Genomic DNA, 19,644 nt, shown 5'->3' on the forward strand with positions numbered 1-19,644 from the left:
GAATCCCTGCTGTCCCCCAACAGATTCAGCCAACATTTAAACCCGTTACCTCGACTTCAGAGCCGAAACAAACCTAAACAAGACTGATCCTGAAGGCAGTTCACAGTATAAGCTGCTCTGAGGTGTTTATGCAACTGCAGCATAGTTGTAAAAAATACTCTGAATGATGAGCTTCACATGCTGCCACAGTTCTGAGTAGGTGCACTGTATAATTTACAGTACTGTATAGTATTTAAAGTCATGTTATAAGAAGAAATGTGTTGACCAACAGATCATTAAGTAGAGCAATGAATCATTTTACTTGTCAATTGAAGCTTAAAGGGACAGTTCACCCCCAAAATCAAAAATACATGTTTTTCCTTTGGCCATGATGCTATTTATCCATCTAAATTATTTTGGTGTGAGTTGAAGAGTTTTGGAGCATCAGCCATAGAGATGCTGGTCTTCTCTAAAATATGATGGGACTTAATCGCACTTTAAAACTCTGTAACTCACACAAAAACAATCTAGATGGCACTACAGGTAAGAGGAAAATATGTATTTTTGATTTAGGGGTGAACAGTCCCTTTAATAACTGATCATTTAAACGGCAAATATTTGGTGAAGATAATTATATAAATAATTATTTTAACAGTGGGACTGGTTGTTACAGACTGAACATTTAAGTCTGGACATGAACAGCTTCAGGGATCAATAACAATCGATAACAAGCGGCCTGTCCTGTCTCACAGTCACACAGTGTCCACCAGACCAAAGAGATGTGATCAGCACCTGAAGAAAAGCCAGAAGAACAAAAAGAAAAAAATGGATCTTCCATTGGAAAATAAAAACGAAATCTGATCATCACTTCACCACTGCTGTCACAGCTGCACTTTACTGTCGTTCTCCCCGTGGTTCTTCATGTGTTCAGGCAGCTCCTGCAGGAAAAACGCAAACAAGACTGACGAGTTGTTTTCATGGTCAAACCTTTATGGTATGTCCAACCTGCTCAAGTCTACTCATGTATCTGGCTTAGAGACAAAACTATCACAGTCAGAATATATTATTGGTTATGACTAAATAGCGCAATGCTTGGCTCATGAGCCAATCTTCACTAAAATCTGATGTTAAGATGGCGTCTGTTCATTACCTGCCTGACCGACTGTGTGGAAAAAAAAGTGTTGCAGCCTCTCCAGCGACATGTGACCGTCTGCATATTGGGGTTGGTGTGATCTTTCACGAGGTGCTGCACAAGATGCTCCGCAATGCCGAAGATCAGCGAGCAATTCTGCCACTGAACAGAGAAAACAAAGTCACAAAGACGTATTTTAAGGCAGAGGGTAACCAGAAAATATTAACCATTATGGTACCATTTTACAAGAAGACTACCCTTATTAATGATATGATTATAACTGGTTTATAGTTAGGTTATTAATTAGGTTTTAATCACTTTATAAATCATTAATTAGCTGTTACAACATGGTAGATAAAAAGGGCAACTATTTCAACAATTGACTGATTGATTTGAGTCTTTTTTTAAGGAAGAAAAACCCTGAAATTCTCAGATTTCAGCTTCTTAAGTGTAAATGTTTTCTGGTTTCTTTACTCTTCTGTAATAATAAACTGAAACTCTTTAGGTTTTGGACATAAGAAGACATTTAAGGGTGTCATCTTGGGCTTTAGGAGACACTGAACATTTACAGTGGTACCCTCATGGATTAAATTCATACAAATCTTATTGTCCTTACCCAGCAGCGGTAGTTCTTCATCAAGTTGAGTCTCACAGCTTGAACGCTGCCATCATAACAGCCTGTATAGATCTGTGGAAGACACATAACTCAACAATATCAATATCAGTTTCCAGAATTAAGATCTGTCATGCCAGTTTAGATTTTAAAAAAGTGGTCGTCCCAGTCGTCCACCTACCACACTTTTATGTATGGCCATGCACATCACCATGTCACTGTGACCCCCGTACACCTGCAGGCGGTCATGGGACTAAAGAGAAACAAAGTTCACGTGAATAATATATCAATAATTCACAAGAAGACAGATGCATTTATTTTAATTAACATTACACTTGATATCTGCAGGTTTCAACAAGTCAGATTTAAGGTATTTTCAAATGGTGCCCTGAATATAAATGTAAATTTAGCCTCTTTCAAATGGAGCACTTATAAATACCTGTAGCTCATAAACTCGGACCAGTTTATCCAGACAGGCCGTCACCATCACTTTCCCCAAGATGACTATCGAGGTGACGGCATGACTGTGACCCTTGTAGATACGAACCAATTCACCCGTCTACAAGTAAAAGATGGAGGACAAAAATAACAGTGAACGACAGTGACGTTGAAACAAACCAAAACACAAACCCAGACAGACGCTCTGGATAAACATTCTAACATTTTAAGATTATGAATCCAAATAATATCAACTTTCTGCTGTGCAACTACATTTATACTGAACTTTAAAGGCACAAGAAATGTTAAGATTAATACATTTGTGATGTTAAAGGCATCAAAACAAACGCCCAGGTGTCCATCCATAGATACTCATTGGTACTCACGTGGATGTTGTAGGCATGAACAGATGTGTCACTGGAGCCACTGAATACCAGATCATTCACCACCTGACAACAACAAAGGAGGAAGAACACAGTACATGTAATATACAAGCATTAATATCTTTGATGATCTACATTTCTTCTACAGGAAATAGAAGAACTGACAATTTTAAACCAAATGCCAGTGGTAATACAGTAATTAATAACAGCTTTTAAAAAGAGCAAACTATTTATAGCCTTAAGAATATGTAAATGTAATTTTTAATCACTTTGAAAAGCAGCTGGAAGACAGTTTGAATGCTTCCCTAACAGAATGAACAGTACCACACAGTTACATTTGAAGACAAGTAAAATCTCTGATTATTTTGTCTCTTTATCTAGACAAAAATATTTTTTTAAGTTCAGCAGTTTAAGTGTTTAGAAGTGGCTTCATCTCCTCACCTTCATACAGAGGACAGTTTTGGTGTGACCATCCAGCGAGCGCAGCAGCAGGCCGCTCTTGGCGTCTCGTACGCTGATGGTGCTGTCGTAGGAGCCGACCAGCAGCACTCGGCGGGCGCCCTCCTGTGCTGTACCCAGGCAGCTGATGCCCCGCGGGCCATGGCACTCAAGCATATCTAACTGCCTCAGAGTCTAATGAGACAGAGAGGTTGATCAGGACGAGGGTGAAGAAAATATGAGAGAGACAGTTAAGGTTGGGTTGTACCAACTATGAATAAAACCTGATTATATCATGGTTTAATTTTAAATCATTTTGCACCAAACTTTTAAATTACTGTTTCTTCTTTCCTTCACTGCTGTTGATAATTTGGCCGATAGGTTTTTCTCAAAGGAGCAGAAATTAGAGCTTCTCTGCTGAGCCATCATGAGTAGGCTAACTAACTTTTTAGCAAGCTAAAAAACAATTTAATGTCGTCTTACATTTTAGCCAGCTAGCAAACAAATGTAACATTTTGTTAACTTTTTAGCTAGCCTACAAATGCAGTGTTTTCTTAATATACTTACTAGGTAGCACCAGTACCCAAACTTATTTATTCAATTAATTTATTTACTTAAATTTGTGTAAGCAAGTGTCTTCGTGTTGATTGAAACTCATTTTAAATTCTGGATTTCTGGAGACTAGTTTTTCATAGTGCAACAGACCTCTGCTTAGTTTGAAATTTCTTCATTTTAAACCTGGTTTTGCTAAACTCCAATTACAACTAATCTTAGATTAAATTAAACTTTATTGGTGCAGTCCAGGCTAAGTGCTACTGAAGTTTTAAACAGCTCTCAAACAAATTGCAAAAACTACTGCAAAATCAATGGCTCAAGTGCTCTTGTTACAGGTCAAACAGGGCACTTGACATAATCTGACTAAAATAAACACAGTAATGATAGCTGGCTTACTCAAGTTACTGCATGTGTCAAACCGAAATGATCACCAACTACTCGCGGTCTTGAAATTATGAGTAACTTCCACTGTATTAAAATCGTGTCACTCACCTTCACGTCATAGCTGGCCACTGATCCATTGGCGAGTCCAGCAAACAGAATGTTCCAGCCAATGTGCAAACACAAAATTCTGTCTGGCAGATAGATCTGCTCCAGACACTTCTTAGACTGGAGGAGAGAAGAGAAAATAAATCAAATATATAGATACATAAGAGCTGAAGCTGAAAATGTTCAGCTGGGAAACCCTTGAGAGCACTTAGCAACCAAAGCTTCTCAGCTCAAAAAATGCTGGGGCTTCAATTATGCGGAAAGTAACTGTCATTGATAGCTTGTGTTAACAACAAGTACTGAATGTAAAAATGTCGGCACAAGGTAGAGTACTTGCTCTGGTCCTTGCTTTGGACTCAAGCATTCAGAAAACATCTCAGCGAGTACAATCGTTTGATGCAACAACTTAAGTTTGATAGAGCCTGGTTCAGGACACAGTGTGTGGACCCGCCCTCGTCCACTGTGACTGCACGGTGGGGTAAGAAGTGACAGTGACAAGCGCAGTGTTTTATTCAAAGCTGAACAGTTTTCAACTCTCAAAGACCAGAAAAAATGCCAAACGCTTAGTGCAGAATAGACGCACAGAGCCTTGTCATGCTGCTGCCATTTGTAGCAGACTGTAAATACATGGTGGATTGTCAAAAAACAAACAAACAAACAAAAAAACACTGGCCTCAGGAAAAAAAACGCTGTGGTGGACACAGCCCCTATCCCACTTAAACAAAGTGCTTTTAGTCAGTCTGCGTTCGCTGTTAAATCTACACTAGAATGGAAATCTATCAGAGAAAGTACTAGATACCAGGACAGATAGTTTATTTAGAGCTCATTTAAAGATGGGTTTAATCAGCTCTCAGCGCTGTCAGCACTAAAACCCAGTGGCGGCATACTGTCCTCAGCCTGTCTGTGCTGTGAATTTGTCGCCTGTCGCTGTCTTCCAATCACACCAGTCTGTCTTCATGTACATGCTTTTAATGTCTGTGCTCTGCATGTTTCAATTTGTGTATAATAATGCAGCTTCTTCTATTACTGCATGTTCCTCTGTGTTGAACGTTTTAAATAGTATCTGACAATGTTGTGTACTGGTCCTGATGATAAATTCGATTTTTAGGGGGACTTTTTAATAACTGTCCAGGGACTACAGAGGACAAGTAGCATTTTGGCTAACTGTGCAGTACAACTACGTTAAGGTTAAAGTTGCTCAGTGACCAGCAGGACAAATTGCAGCAGGTGAATGAGGATTTCTGTTTTTGCACAACATGGCTTGACCAGACGTTCTGTACCTTTATGCTGTAGCAGCGGATCGTCTGATCACTGGACCCGGTGTAGAGGCGTGCCGGCATGTTTGGGAGGGATGACACAAGCAGACAGTTGATTTTGCTTGTGTGACCCGTAAACACTGCCAGGCACTCCCTGCTCTGGATACACAGAAACAAATATATTATTTCACAGAATATATATATGCACTAAACATCACAATTCTCAATTACTGAACAAATTTTGGGGTATCTGTATTAAAATGGGTCCACTGTATTTGCTGCTTAGTATGTCAAAGAAAAAAAAAAAGTTTTGGTTTGAACTTACTGTCAGACTGTAGGCCCGAGCTGTGTTGTCCCCTGAACATGTGTACAACAGCCCCTCGTGAATTTGGAGGCCGTGGACGGGGCCTGCGTGGTCCAGAAAATCTCCCAAGTATGGTTCCTCGTCCTCGACCACACCACCAGAATCTGAAAAAAGCAGTGATTAAAGTGAAACGGCTCTATTTTATTTTAGCATTTAAACTTATAATGTAATGCAAGCAGAAGACACAATACTCACCTGGAGTAACATTAGAATCTTTCACCAGCACTGGAGGCTTAACTTTTCTGAGAGGGACAAACAGAAAAAATATCTGTCACATTTCACACTTAAGAGTAAAGCATCAGGAGCTACAGGAACACTCTGAACCTTAAGTTTTTATCCTTACTTTGGTTGCTAAGGTCTTTTGTGCAATGGTTTATAATATCTTCAGTATAAGACCAAGAGAAGAAGAAAACCTTACGTGGACATTTTAAACCAATGCAACCAGTTTTATTTTAAAGCTACTACAAGGAACTTTCATATTGTGCTGATTCTGGAGGCCTCTATGAACAAAAGCAGTAGTGTTTCCACTGTAATAACCACAAAACATGACCTCAAAAGTCTACATAACAATCTCTTTCTTCTGCCTTTTCACTGGCTAATTTAATACTCATTCTAAGTTTGTCTGGAAAAAGGCGAACATATGCTCGTTTCATGTGATTTCATGGAGAATCTGACCCAGTGGCAGGCATTAAGAGGAGCTGTACAGAAATAAGCAATCTTCTCATAACAGGCTTATATAGGTTAAATAGAGACATCAGTAATAACCCAAGACTATTTCATAAGTTCATAACCAGTTAAAAACTCCTTGTAGTAACTTTAAGAAAATTCTACACCATATTATCTTATGCAGTGACCTCACCTCTCATCATCTTCTTCCTGCTGACGCGTCTGTGTGCCTGCAGAGCTGAACTCCACACTGACAGACTTCAGAGGAGGCTCTTGGTGGACGGGAACGTTTGACACTGTCTCCTCATTGTCTGACTCATCAATATCAATGACCTCCAGGTTGGAGGGCTCCATCATTTCAACAGAATCGTCGCTCTCATTCCCTCCATTGTCGTCCAGTGCTGCAGCCGACAAATTTTGATTTCTTTCGGTGACAAAAATCGGGACTTGCTTCTCTGCTGCCAGTCTGAGATTTCCTCCCCTCTCTTCCTCTGAGTCACTGTCAGGTTGCTCTTTCACTGACCTCACCGTGTTTAACCTATTCCTTGTCACCTGCCCCTGCTGTCTGGCAGGAGAAAGATTTGTGTTTTCTGTTGTTCTGAGTTGCTGGAGAGAGTTAACAGTGGTTGTCTGGGGTAGGGCAGCTAAGCGTGGTGATGTAAGCAGCAGCGAAGGGAGCAGATCAGAGGGAAACAGGGAGACGGGCTGGTTCACAGGTACCTGACGTGTGTCAGGGTTACAAGAGACTGCAGACGGTTGGCAGATTTCTTGCTTTACTGGCATTGTCGGCAGGGCAAGGGGGGCTGGATGAGGTTGGCTGATGGAAGATGGTGCGTTAGTGGGAGGTGGCTGCTGGCTAGAAGAGGTGGAGAAGGCACTAGAGGAAGGAAGGGGAGAGAGTCTTGGTTGAACGGCAGCAGCTGCTGAGGAGGTGGTGGCTTTCTCTGCTGCATTGGATGCTCCCAAGTATCCACCTGGAAGAGATTAAGAAAGGAAAAGCTAAGTAATTTGTTGCACAGGAAGCCATTTAAAGGGATAGTTCTGATTATTTGATGTGAGGTAGTATGAAGTACCTATTGGTAGTGTACAAGCTACAGAAGATGAAGTGTGGCACACACTCAGTTTGGAGAAGCAGAGAGGGGCACTGCACAAAAGCTAAGCAATGTTCTGCTGCAAAAAAAAGTTATTTTAGATATTTAAATAAGGTCCACTTCCCAAAAAAGTTTATATCAGTTTAAGAGAATCATATATTTAGAATATTTTCAATGCTTTGCCTTGCTGTCAGACAGATTTTTCTGACAGGAGTTTTTTCTAGGTGGGCCTTTTTTAAGTGGCTAAAATACCCTTTGCTGCTGACCCTGTCCACAGCACATCTTTACTGAGCCTCTGTGCTGCCGACCACCATCTACTGCAGGTAATACACCTATTATGATCTCACACAACCACACGTCAAATAATCTGAACTCTTCCTTCAAGAAAGAAAAATGCAAATTATTTCTTGCATATGAAGGCATTTAAAGCAAAGAATAAATCGACAGTACCTTGCATGCCCTGCAGGATCTCAATGCGCTTGGCTCTCAGACTGTTGACCTCAGCAGTACACTACAACAGCAGGAAGAACATTTTAATGTAAAGACATCAGAGGACAGGATTCAAAAAAGATTTCTGTGATATTTTCTCTTTTCTACCTGCTGCCTCAATAGCAAGAGTCTTTGGACTTCTGTGTAGGCCGCTTGCAGGGTGTTGCGGGCCTGGATCAGTGACTTGTCCAAATCCTGTAATGAGTGGCACAGCTCCTCCTCCCTCAGAGACACGGCCAGCAGCTGGTCCATTTGATCCTGGTCTGTAGGACAAACTGAGATTTACTTCATGATAACTGGAAATATTCACAAACATCAGTGAGAAGTTGAGTTGGTGCTCATCTATTCTGTGTAACAACACAGCTTTTACAGTCTAAAAATCTGCTGCCACACACCATCAGCTAAAACAAACACTTCAAAATAAAAATGCTTTAAAGGAGCAGTCCACCAACTGAGCATTTCACTGGCTCACTTCTGTCTTCATACTGACTTCATACCCTCAGATTTTTTTTCATTTTTAAACTTGATGTTTTCAGACCCAGCTGATGTTGACTCAGGTGACATCACTTGAGGAAATCCATCAGACATTGTGCCGCTCCTTCTGAACCACAAAAGTTTTTAAGCTACTTTCCCCCCCATATATAGATAAGTTATTGTCATTTTCTAAACAGAATTTAATATGTAAAATCAGGGTTCCTTTTAAATGCAAAGAGTAAAATCTGCAAACTGAAAGAAATTGATGTGAATGGACAAATTTTTTGTCTTATCTTCGTCAGTTTAAAAAAGATCAGACTTCATCCAGCCACATAAAGTTGTCCATTGATTCTGTTTTCCAGTCACCTTTTGCCTACATGTGATGTGCATATGGTTACACTTCTATTTAAAATCCTAATACTTGAAAATGCCCCAAATCTATATGTTGGTATAATTACACATTACAATGCAGTTTTTTTTTATTATGGATCTGGTAGTAGCATATTAAAAAAAAATAATAATAAAACAAACTACCAGAATTACCCTTGTTTGACTTTGTTTTCTTCTTTTTTCCTTGTAGCTCCTGATCAGAAATGTCATCATGCTGTAAGAATAAACAATAATTAAATTCCAACAATAAAAACATATCAGCAAGCTACATCACCCTGTTTAAACCTGGTATTAAAATATGAACTGTATATGGACTTTTATCCAGATAAGGAAAAAACACATGTTAATACGTGGTGTAAATGTGGTAGATGTTTCAGCTATGCCCTACACTTAACAACACTGCACACTACTCACTGTCACTTTATGTTTCCTCTTGTTGGCACTACTATGTTCTCTCAAGTCTCCACTCTCGTCCTCAAAGTGTGGCTCCACCTTCACAGAGGCCTTGATCTTCCAACTGCTGCAGTCTTCCTGTGCTGCACCAGGCTGCGTCTGAGAATCTGACTGGGTTTCCGTGGGAGAGTCTGTGGTGTTGTGGAGTGGAGGAGGATGAGGTAGTCCGGTCCGCTGTGCAACTGAAGGGGTGTCTGGGAATGACTCCCAGTGGAAGCCCTCTGACAGAGGCAAGTCCTCTGTTTGTGTTGGGGTTTCTTGGTCAGACAGAGGGTTCGCCAACTCAATTCCAAACCTGTTACCACACAGACATGACATAATAATATAAAAACAAACGGGATCCCTACAACTTTTCCAAAGTCAAGCACAAGAATTTTGAGGGTGCGATTTCAAGCTTTCCAGAATCTTAAAGATGTGTTAAATTATTTATATATTTATATACATGTACTCAAAATGATCATTTCAATTCATCATCACATTAAAAACTTGAAAACATTGCACTCAAATTCAAGAGCTTTCAACGATTTCCAGTACCCTTACAAATCCTGGGTAAAAGAGTAAAATGGATGCATGAGAGAAGAGACTTACCTGGGCATGCCTTTCAACCTCTCCTGCTGCTTCTTCCTCATCTGCACGTTCATCTCCCTCCAGCTCAGCTTACTCTTTGGCCCTGTTAAGCTGAGCAGCTTGTTCGAGGTTGGTTTGAGTCCAGCCTCTTTCTCCCCCCGAACTTTGCCTGATCTGTGTGCAATTCGAACCTTGCGGGTGATGTTCGGGTTGGGGTCAGATGACGCCAACCTGCCTGAATATTGGCTCTCTAGGGACCCCTGAGGCTCACACTCCCTGCTGTTTGAAGGTCCATTTAAGTCACTTGCAACCACTGAGCTTGTTCCTTGTGTTACTGTAACAGCCTGTTTTGGCTTTGCATGGTCACCAGGATGGGATGATGCAGAAGCAGAGGAACTGACTGAGCCTCCTGCTGGCTGCTCCTTCTGAGCTCCAGCCAAACGGACAGCTGACTCACTGTTCTGCTTCCGGGCTTCACGATCTGCTCTACACGGCTCCCTCACACCCAGCGCCCTTCTGATTTGCCGAAGCATCGCACTGACGTCGACGTCCCGTATGGGAGCCGCATTGGCGGGTCTGTTTGCTGAAGCAGGTTGAGTTGAACCTTCTTGTTCTGTACTCTCATTCTGTCTGTGATCGAAGATGATGACTCCGTTCTCAGGGAGGTTATCATTGGTGAAGTCTGTTCCACTACCATACTGCTTGTTGTAATGGTTGTGCTGGCTGACGTCAGGCCATGGTGTCTGTTCTGGTGGGTTAGTGACACCTCCTTGGGTGCTGTGTGGTCTTCTAACGGGTCTGTCTGGTTGGAAGCTCTCTGTTTTGACTTTGATGCTCTGATTATTGATAGAAAAGTTGTCATCATACCCCAAGTGGTGAGTTGATTGGGTGAATTGGCCCCGAACATGAGGGTGATGCCAGGTTTGACCTGAAGCCAATTTTCCACTTTGATTCTGCAGAGTTGATTCTCTTTGGTGAGGAGGTCTCTGCAAACTGGATGCTTTATTCTCTTTGTTTTGAGCAACAGCATTGTTGCTTCCTCCCTGGTGGGCTTCCTGTTTCATGACCCTCATGTTCACTTGTTTGGATTTTTCCTGCCTTACCACTTTGGAAGACACTGTTTTTTTGCTGGTGGATCCCTGTAGCATATCTGCACGCCTCTGCCCAGCTAGCTGCTTCAGTTTCTTCTTCTTCTTTTTTTCGGCTTTTTTCCTGTGATTGGAAGAGAATAAAATGCAAGATCTAAAGGCTCCAAAAGACTGAGATTTCAGCAATCTTAAAAGTTTATTGCATGCCACACTACGTGACACAGATCTAATCAACTTGAGTACAACATCAGGTTTGATGTAGCTAGATTGTGCAATGATCATACCTACTGAAACACAGGCTTCAACGCAACTTAAAATACAAGAAAACTACACAAGTGTGTGTCACTCATCTGCACTGCCATTGTGGCAAACAAGGAAGATTAGCAAGAATTGAGCTCTTGCACTAGTGGTATTTATGTGTATGAAAAAAGAGATAGTGTTCAGTATTTGTAGTATGCTAAGAATGCTAAAGTAGCATACTTAAACGTACCGACAGGCATTCCTGTTGGTTGGTTAGCAGACGTAGGTCCTATTAGCAGTCACACTGCAAGTAGAGATGCACCAATTAACTTTTTTCAGTTCCAATCTGATTCCATTATCTGAATTTGTATATCTTCCAATACCGCTACTATACAGATACCATTGTGCTTTTTTTTCCTTTATGTTAATATCGTCATTATTATTATTACTATTGTTGTTGTTTGCAGTAGCAGTAGCAGTATTAGCAAGATTACATGAATCTGGACCGGAACTGTAGGATTCTGACATTCATGTGCAGCTCATGGGCTGACAGACAGCCCTTATTTGCATAATTTCCCATGATGCAAATTCAGAACATGGCGGCACATTGTGGTGATTTATCTAATTAATTATCATTTTTGAGTTACTGATTATTAGATTTTTGTTGTTACACCATGAGTGAGGTGGCTACCACATTTCTTCACTCCAGGTGTATCGCTTCACAAGAATTTGGAATACATTTCCCTTATATAGTATACAAATACAAAACAGCAGTAAAAAGTATTATTCAGTACTCAATTTGCACTGCTAGCAGTCATGTTCACAAATACGGAAATGGCGTTGTGGACTCGAGAATTATGAGAATGCAGATTAGTGTCTCAAGTCCAATACCCAACGAATGCCTCATGTCAGTATTGGGCCCCTGATATTGGATCATATCAGTCCTATCTATAATTGTGAGATGGTATCATAAACTTTCTGAAACCATCAAGACTTTTGTTTGAGCCTATTTATGGCTGCTGTGACAATGTCCATCTTGAACCTCTCTCACAGTGTGATGCAGAACCACTGTTTTGGAGCCAAAACACCAAAGATAACGCCCCGTTTCTTTCACGTTGGTCATCTTTCATCTAGAACAGCCCAAAATCGCACAGTGTATATTGGCTTAATACTGTCATACTGACTAAATAACAGACAAACAGGTGAAACTCTTACTCCTGGTGCTTCAGCTGCTTGTTTCTCTCCAGGATTTGACTCATGGTCTCTGCGCTTAGAATCTTCATAAGAGGAGGCGGCTTTACATTTTTAGCCATCAAAGTCATTAACTTGGCTTTGTGTTGGGGTGTGGAGATGTGCTCAGCGTACTCAATTAAACCCATGGAGGAATCCTTACACGCCTGACAACTATGAAGCGTGTTCCTGTTGATGGAAGAACATAACAGATTTTTCAGATATAAGTAGATGTCAGAATCCCTGCTTTAAGGAAGCAATACTTAAGACGCTAGCATTCAAAAATGAGTACTGCAGTCCAAATAGCAAGCTGGAGCCATACATGGTATATTAAATAGGCTGAGACACGGGACCTTTAGGGAATATAAACATATTTTTCTAAAAATTGTTTTTTTTGTTTATCTCAGAAGAAACAATGCCTCAGACCAGAATATATTAGCAAGAGCATTATGTAAGTTTTACTTTGAAAAGTGCTGGTGTACTTTTGAAAAACAGAACAGTATATTTGATAAATATTACTCACTTTCCCAGGACAGTCTCGAGCTCTCTGTGATGCAGCATACTGTGCATATGCTCTTGTTCTTCCTGCAGTTAAGAGTCATATTGTCAAGATTATAGATCATTTGTTACATGTTAAAAAAATCCCACATTAGCCATTTAAATGCCTCTGTGAAGGAGGAGCCACTTACGTGTTTCAAATATGTCCTGCGACACAGAACACAATAGACATGTTTTTCCCTCTTCTTGTTGTGTTGGAAGGACGGTGCTGATGGTGCTGATGGTGTGTTGCTGTGGGTTTTACCCACCTTCTCATATGGGGTTGGAACCTTCGCCATTTCTGAACAGGTGAAACAAAAATGATTAGCACTGCAACGATTAGTCAATTACTGGATTAGCTGATCGAAAGTAAATTAGTTACCAACTACTACAACTACAACTACAACTGTTCTTTGTTTTTGTTGTCAGTGATGTCAGTTAGGTTTGGTTTGGTCAGAGATGAAACATTAAATCATCCACTTTGCTCACTATTACTTTAATTTTCTTATCCTCAAGTATGCATAAAACACAGGCTATATGAACTTCTTTCTAAAACACATGAGGTAAAATTATGAGTTACTTTATTAGTATCAACCATGAGAAGCAGGCGTTTTTTGGTTACCACTATCGGTTGAAAAAATAATTATTGTGCATCCCTAAATACTACTTTTAACTTCAGAACCGCAACTTTAGGCAAAACCAAAACTCAAACAGCAACAAGTATGAGACAAAACTAGAATTACTGTCCAAAGCCCCACAGCTGTATTAACTGTACAGAGGAAAGACTGCTTATAGATTACAGACTGTTGATAGCATTTGCATTATATCGGCATTAGGGTGCATTCTGGACAAGGTTTATATCAATATGACAGTGTAATTGTTGATCATCGAGTCTAAACATGTAACAGCAACACAACGTGGTTCTGTAGTTAGAACGAGCAGCGTCCACTGAGAGGTGAACACGTTTGAGACATTAACGGTCACTGAGTTACAACTAACACAAGATTCTGGAAAAAGTTAACGGAATTCAGCTAAATTCTTTAGAGCGAACAAAATATAAGAGATAAATCGGAAATAAATCATAATTACCAGACAAATTTCACATGCCAACAAAACTCAACTGCTGCTCGACCGCCATGTTTGCCTGCGTGCGTTACGTCGCGTCTACGTCGTCCAATCCAATCCAATTCCTGATGATGAGACAGGAAGTGTGACGGCGGGCCGTTTCCTCGATCTACAAAACATGAGATGGGACACATTTGAGGGATTTTTCTGCGGTGCTCGGGACTGAGGGTGTTTTACACCTCTAATGAGCCTCAGGGACCGCTGTTCAATGCGGAAGAGGATTTTTTTTTTTTTGCTAAGAAAAAATAAGTAGCCGTTTACAGTGTGTTATCGTTTTAGGTTAAAATGTGTAACGGCTGTGTGCAAAAAGAGTACCCGGACCGGGTAAGTTTAGAAAACTAAGACGTTACTACTTGTTTTGACTGACAACCGCTAATCTGCAATACTAGTAATAATATAGCTAACTACCTACTTACACAGGATGCGATGTGTGACGTTAATTAATTTAGTTAGCTCAGGGACGGACCAGTGCAGACCACTGCATTATAACATAGAAACAGCACCTCCAAATTACTCCCTTTTTAGTGTAAAGAAGTAAAAGTACATTATGAAAGCTTCACCACTGTTGAACTATCCACTTATGAAACGCGTGATGAACAGCCTGAGATGTCTTAAGAAAAATAAATAGGGGAGTGGACGGCATCTTGTCACATGGGTATGTTGGCACACTGGTTATGTCTCGCTATCTAAACAACTTAGTGTTCTGAGGTCATTTTGATTCTGACAAAATCACTGTAATCACTGTAATCTGAGGTTAGAACAACTGTCATATTTGTCAACCATAAAAATAAAAAAACAAAAAGTAAAACTGTTATAATTATATTATTTATATAAGGAATATGGGAGAGAATACCTAAACCATGGTCTTGTACTAAAGGTAGACTGTGAAGAAATAAAAATTATAAATGAAAGGTCAACAATGGCAGCATACTGTCTCACATAATGCTGAGATGAAGACTATTATTTGTAAGTCCCCTTGGGGGAAATTATTATTTTTTTCACTCCATTGTTAATTATTTTACACACATTTTTGCTTGTATACACATATGCACATGCAGTTTGTGGGAGAGGTGGTAAAGTGATGGTTGCTGCCCAAGAGCAGACAAACACAAGCAGTGAGGCAGGTAAAGCTAGAAAATATTAATGACTTTTAACAGCCACAATGAGTGGGTAAAGCCTCTGTTTTTACACACGTTCTTATTTGTTGAAAAATGTAATGTGATACTTTGCCCCCCATAGTGTAACAATTTACCGAGTGATGGGGCAACTTGTCACAGATGCATATTCTGTATATAACCATTTCTAACTTCTAACACTACAGTGAGAATCAAAAATCTAAATATTATATATTTGTGCACGAGAATTTATTAATTAATGTAATATGGAAAGTGAGTAAAAAGTGTGACAAGATGCCCCGCTCTCCCCTGCAATTTCCACAATGTCTCACATTTTCCAGATTTAGTCAGTTTAACGTCATTACATGTGCATTACAAAATACAGATCACATTGGATCTATAAATGCACAAAACATTTATGTATTTTTGGGACTGAACAACAATGAAATGTTATACTTATTTAGTATCATTTATTTGAACAACTTCTAGATTTAAATCTAGAAATTCTTTTAATTTGCTAGACATTTACACTGTGTAGTAATTCTGGCATCACCTCTGCCTTACAGACCATTAAAAAAATCCAGAGGTTTTGGCAATGCTTCAGCAACAGAGTTCCACCAATATTGTTTTTAGGTCCAAGTCTGATTTAGATTATTTTGTAAGCTGCTGATTGACGATATTTTCACAATGTTCAACATTCAGGCCTGGAAGCCCACTCTGCAAGTTTTTATACTTTGTTAAGTCATCCAGTGGGACAAATTAGACCCTGTGACGTGCTGGTTCTGGCCCACTGGCTGTACATTTGACACCGCTGCGTTAGGTTAACCGACCAAATCAAATGATGATGTGCTTGTATAACATTTAAGTATAAGATTAAATATGTTTTTGAGAAAGCAAAAAAGAGTTGAATGTGATTGTATCAAATTGAGTGTTTCTGTGATGTCCTGCTCAGGGGAACACATGTCTGGAGAACGGCTCTTACCTGATGAACTACCTGGGCTGTGCCAACTGCCATCAGAGGGACTTTGTGCTGATCAGCAATAAAGCCACAGAGGATGAGGATGGAGAGGAGATAGTCACATATGACCGTTAGTCGCTCTTCTTGTGCTCTCACTAGGGTAGAAAACCTGTTGTTTTCAGGTGCCAGTGAACTGGAAACATTTTACCAAACCATTTTCAATGTAGAGGAGAAGAACCTCCAGGTAGAATGGTACAAGTAGTTTATGTAAGCCAGTTCTGGGGGTATTAATCAGGTGTACTAGGCCCTTTAGTTCAGTTTAAGGTAAATTTTAATGCTACAGCACACAGTTATATTTTAGTTTTGGACAGTAGTGTTTGTGGCAGCTGTTTGGAGAAGATGCTTTTCCTGTTTCAACGTGACAGTGTTAAGGTCCAGAAATATTTTCCCAGGTTGGTGTGAAAAACCTTCAAAAGGGATAGTTTGGATTATTTGAAGTGGATTTGTCTGAGGTATTTAACCACAGTCCGTGTATTACCTACAAAAGATGACAGTCAGCACGCCTCCAGTTTGGAGAAGCAGCAGGATTACTGGTGTTGGAAGCTAAGCAATGAACTGCTATGGACAGAGTCCACAGAAAAATGTATTTTGGTGAATCTGAACTAACCTTTTAAAACACCAAAGTCACATAAGAACACAAGTAAACTTAAAGATCGATGCAGCAGTAGACCAGTTACTTGGATTATATAATGACGGTTTTCCCATCAGAAAAGACTGTCTGATGGTATGGTAAAGTATAATAATGTTCTAAATATAGCATATACAGGTGGCTTAAATACATTTTGTTGCTGACCCTGTATACAGCAGTACATTGCTTAGCGTCTCTGCTGGTACTCCTCTTCTGTGTTTCCCCAAGCTGTGGTGCGTGCTGATGACCCTCTGCTGATGGTAATATGGATAAGTACCTTATACAAACCCACTTCAGATAATCCCAACTATCCTTTTAACCTCATTCAACACTTTGTGGAATATTAAGTCGGAGCCAGGCCTTATCATCCAACATCACTGTCCGATCTCACTAATGCTCTTGTGGCTGAATGGGCTGAAAGTCCTGCAGCCAGCTTCCAAAATCTTGTAAAATCCTTTAAAAGAGGGTGGTGGCTGTTATAGCAGCATGTTAATGCTGATGTAAGGCGTCTTATTGGTTTTGGCCATATAGTGTATTTGGTTTCCTGCCATGAGGATCTTGAGAAGAAGAGAGAATTATCAGACTCTTTCACAACTTTCCAAAATTTATTGGCTAGTGGTAATACTGTAATCCTTCTGAGATTCTCATCTACAGCATATTTAAAAATAATCCTCTAATAACTAACTCTATTTGTCCTTCCAGATGTTTGTAAAAACTGTGACCATGTCATCGCCAGGCACGAATACACATTCTCTGTTGTTGATGAATATCAGGTAAGGTATTTGTATGCTGGTTTATGACCATAAGTGAGGAAGATACTGTAGATTTTTAATTGGGCCAAAACCTGTTATCAAATACATTACACAGTATTTGCACACAGTACTAAAGTGATAGTTTGGATTATTTAAAGTGGGATTGTATGAGATACTGATCCATAGTCAGTTGTATTATCTACAGCGGATGTTTGGCACAGCCCCAGTTTGGAGGTGTAGAGAGGAGTACCAGTGTAGGACGCTAAACAATGTCCTCGTGTGGACAGGGTCAGCAGCAAAAGGTATTTTAGCCACCTGATCAGTTCAAGTGTACGCTAAATTTAGAATATTTTTACACCTTCACCTTGCCCTCAGACCGCCCTTTCCAACGGGAAACTCCCCACCATCCAGTCTACATAGGCAAAATCAGTAATTTTGTCTTGCAGAAGATGGGCGCTGTTGGTTTTCCACTGCCCCAAACTGTTAGTTTGTTTGTGTTATTATGTGACTTTGGAGTGAACTAACCTTTTAAAACACGGAAGTCACACAAGCAAACTAAACAATCAAGACAGCAGTAGACCCACACCTTCAGTGTTCTGTGAGGTAAAATTACTGATTTCCTTAAGGAGTCTGGTTGTTTTTTGAGAGAGCGATATTTGATTATATAACGGCAGTTTCCTGTTGGAAAAGGCTGTCGGATGAGTTAGTAAAGCAGCAAAAATATTCCTAATGTAGCATACACTTAAACTGATGATGATGTTTTTAGGTAGACCTTTTTTAAAATGGCTAAAATACATTTTGCTGATGACCCTGTCCACAGCACTGCATTGCTTAGCTTCTGTGCTGGTACTCCTCTCTGCTTCTCCAAACTGGAGGCGTGCTGACCGCCATTTATTGCAGGTAACACACCAAATATGGATGAGCACCTCACACAACCCCACTTGAAATAAACTGAACTGTCCCTTCAGCGGGTAGTTGTTGCCACTGTCTCGTCTTCTGGAGTGTGCATGTGTCCTTTTTGTGTTGTGCAGGAGTACACCATGCTCTGCATGCTGTGTGGAAAGGCAGAGGACTCCATCAGTGTGTTACCTGATGACCCCCGACAGTCTGCGCCTCTCTTCTAGACCTCAGACCTGCAGCTCGTGATCGAGTGTCACCACCATGGACATGCTACTCGCTGCTTCAAAGTTACAGACGTTTATATCATGCATTCAACATGTAACGCACATCTACAGTTATGTGCACCATATTTTAAGGTCTTAGCTGTTTATGAACTACTGTATGACTGATATCAAATGAGTAAAACATATAACTTTTTATTACCCTCAATGACGATATTATGTATTAATTGACAATGTACTTTAAATAAACATTTTTTACTACTAAGGATTTTATTATCGTCTGCATTTTACTGCCCGACACACATCTGATGTTACAAACTCAGAATGAAAAGCCAAGAGAGCTGTCTATGTGGTTATATAAAAAAAGATGAAAAATAGCTTTCATTTGTTTAAAGGGTGTCTCCATCTGTGTTCTTTTCCGGGTTTTTAAAATGGAAGGTGTTAGCAAAAAAGTGGAGATGTATGTATCACGTAAGATTTTTATGTAGCAACGTCATTGTACAAAAATGTAATGTGGGAAACTTTTGTAGAAGGGCTTGGGAAAAGAGTACTTTAAGGCTAAAACATAACACCCTACAACCAAAATCTGAATGCTTGGATTTGAATACATAAACACTACTGGAAAGCTACAGAATGATAAAGAAAACCTCCAAAAAAAAAGCCAAAAAATGGACATGGCTTTTAAAAAACACTTAAGTTCAAATGTCAGGAATTTTTAACAAAAACAAAAGTTAATTTAGCTGTTTGTGTATTTATTTTGCCAAAAAGCTTGTCCCAAAATAGCATGGCTTATAGCCACCAAACTGTTTGGAGTGCTTTGATTATGTTAAACACAGTTAAGAACTTATTTGAGATTGAAAGTTTACTCCTCCCTTTGGAAACAGCAGCTGACGTAGACATGCTCCACAAGGTCAAGAACAAACATAAGCAAGAAGCCTTTTAAGTGCTGAGAAAAAAAAAAAGGAAAATGTGAACAGAACAGCTGCTGAGTGGACCTTTTTGTGAGATTGTTC

The 19,644-nt window shown here is 40.0% G+C and overlaps 2 protein-coding genes across 4 annotated transcripts; one reads left to right on the forward strand and one right to left on the reverse strand.

Moving 5' to 3' along the window:
• Nucleotides 1-76: 76 nt before the first annotated feature.
• znf106b (zinc finger protein 106b) lies at nt 77-14,051 on the reverse strand. Of its 3 annotated transcripts, none has more exons than XM_084737197.1 (20): nt 13,962-14,051; nt 13,025-13,173; nt 12,859-12,920; nt 12,321-12,524; nt 9,799-10,989; nt 9,172-9,505; nt 8,911-8,971; nt 8,002-8,156; nt 7,855-7,915; nt 6,507-7,287; nt 5,843-5,889; nt 5,609-5,751; nt 5,308-5,442; nt 4,031-4,147; nt 2,987-3,178; nt 2,549-2,611; nt 2,164-2,283; nt 1,906-1,977; nt 1,728-1,799; nt 77-1,273 (listed from the first exon to the last, which is right to left on the reverse strand). In XM_084737197.1, exons 2-20 carry the CDS (start codon nt 13,169-13,171, stop codon nt 1,094-1,096), a joined length of 4,137 nt encoding a protein of 1,378 aa, XP_084593323.1. In that variant the 5' UTR covers nt 13,172-13,173; nt 13,962-14,051; the 3' UTR covers nt 77-1,093. The 3 variants fall into 3 exon arrangements, with proteins under 3 accessions (XP_084593323.1, XP_084593322.1, XP_084593324.1); XM_084737196.1 differs by having other exon boundaries at nt 8,902-8,971; XM_084737198.1 differs by lacking the exon at nt 12,321-12,524 and having other exon boundaries at nt 8,902-8,971.
• Nucleotides 14,052-14,103: 52 nt separating this feature from the next.
• Nucleotides 14,104-18,899, forward strand: churc1 (churchill domain containing 1). Its single transcript, XM_084737199.1, has 4 exons — nt 14,104-14,321; nt 16,065-16,200; nt 17,461-17,531; nt 18,542-18,899. Exons 1-4 carry the CDS (start codon nt 14,283-14,285, stop codon nt 18,632-18,634), a joined length of 339 nt encoding a protein of 112 aa, XP_084593325.1. The 5' UTR covers nt 14,104-14,282; the 3' UTR covers nt 18,635-18,899.
• Nucleotides 18,900-19,644: the final 745 nt, after the last annotated feature.

The sequence above is a fragment of the Lutjanus erythropterus genome, chromosome 15 (assembly GCF_056507025.1).
Source record: "Lutjanus erythropterus isolate fLutEry1 chromosome 15, fLutEry1.hap2, whole genome shotgun sequence".
Lineage (NCBI taxonomy): Eukaryota > Metazoa > Chordata > Actinopteri > Lutjaniformes > Lutjanidae > Lutjanus > Lutjanus erythropterus.

Bases quoted from the DNA above. Each gene is read 5' to 3' on its own strand.
- churc1 (XM_084737199.1), top strand. From the start codon at position 14,283: ATGTGTAACGGCTGTGTGCAAAAAGAGTACCCGGACCGG. The intron at 14,322-16,064 runs GTAAGTTTAGAA...TGTCCTGCTCAG, and splicing joins AAAAAGAGTACCCGGACCGG to GGGAACACATGTCTGGAGAA. The intron at 16,201-17,460 runs GTTAGTCGCTCT...TTGTCCTTCCAG, and splicing joins GGAGATAGTCACATATGACC to ATGTTTGTAAAAACTGTGAC.
- znf106b (XM_084737196.1), bottom strand. From the start codon at position 13,171: ATGGCGAAGGTTCCAACCCCATATGAGAAGGTGGGTAAAACCCACAGC. The intron at 10,990-12,320 runs GTAAGAGTTTCA...TTCCAATCACAG, and splicing joins AAGCAGCTGAAGCACCAGGA to GAAAAAAGCCGAAAAAAAGA. The intron at 2,284-2,548 runs GTGAGTACCAAT...TTTTACTTGTAG, and splicing joins TTCATGCCTACAACATCCAC to ACGGGTGAATTGGTTCGTAT.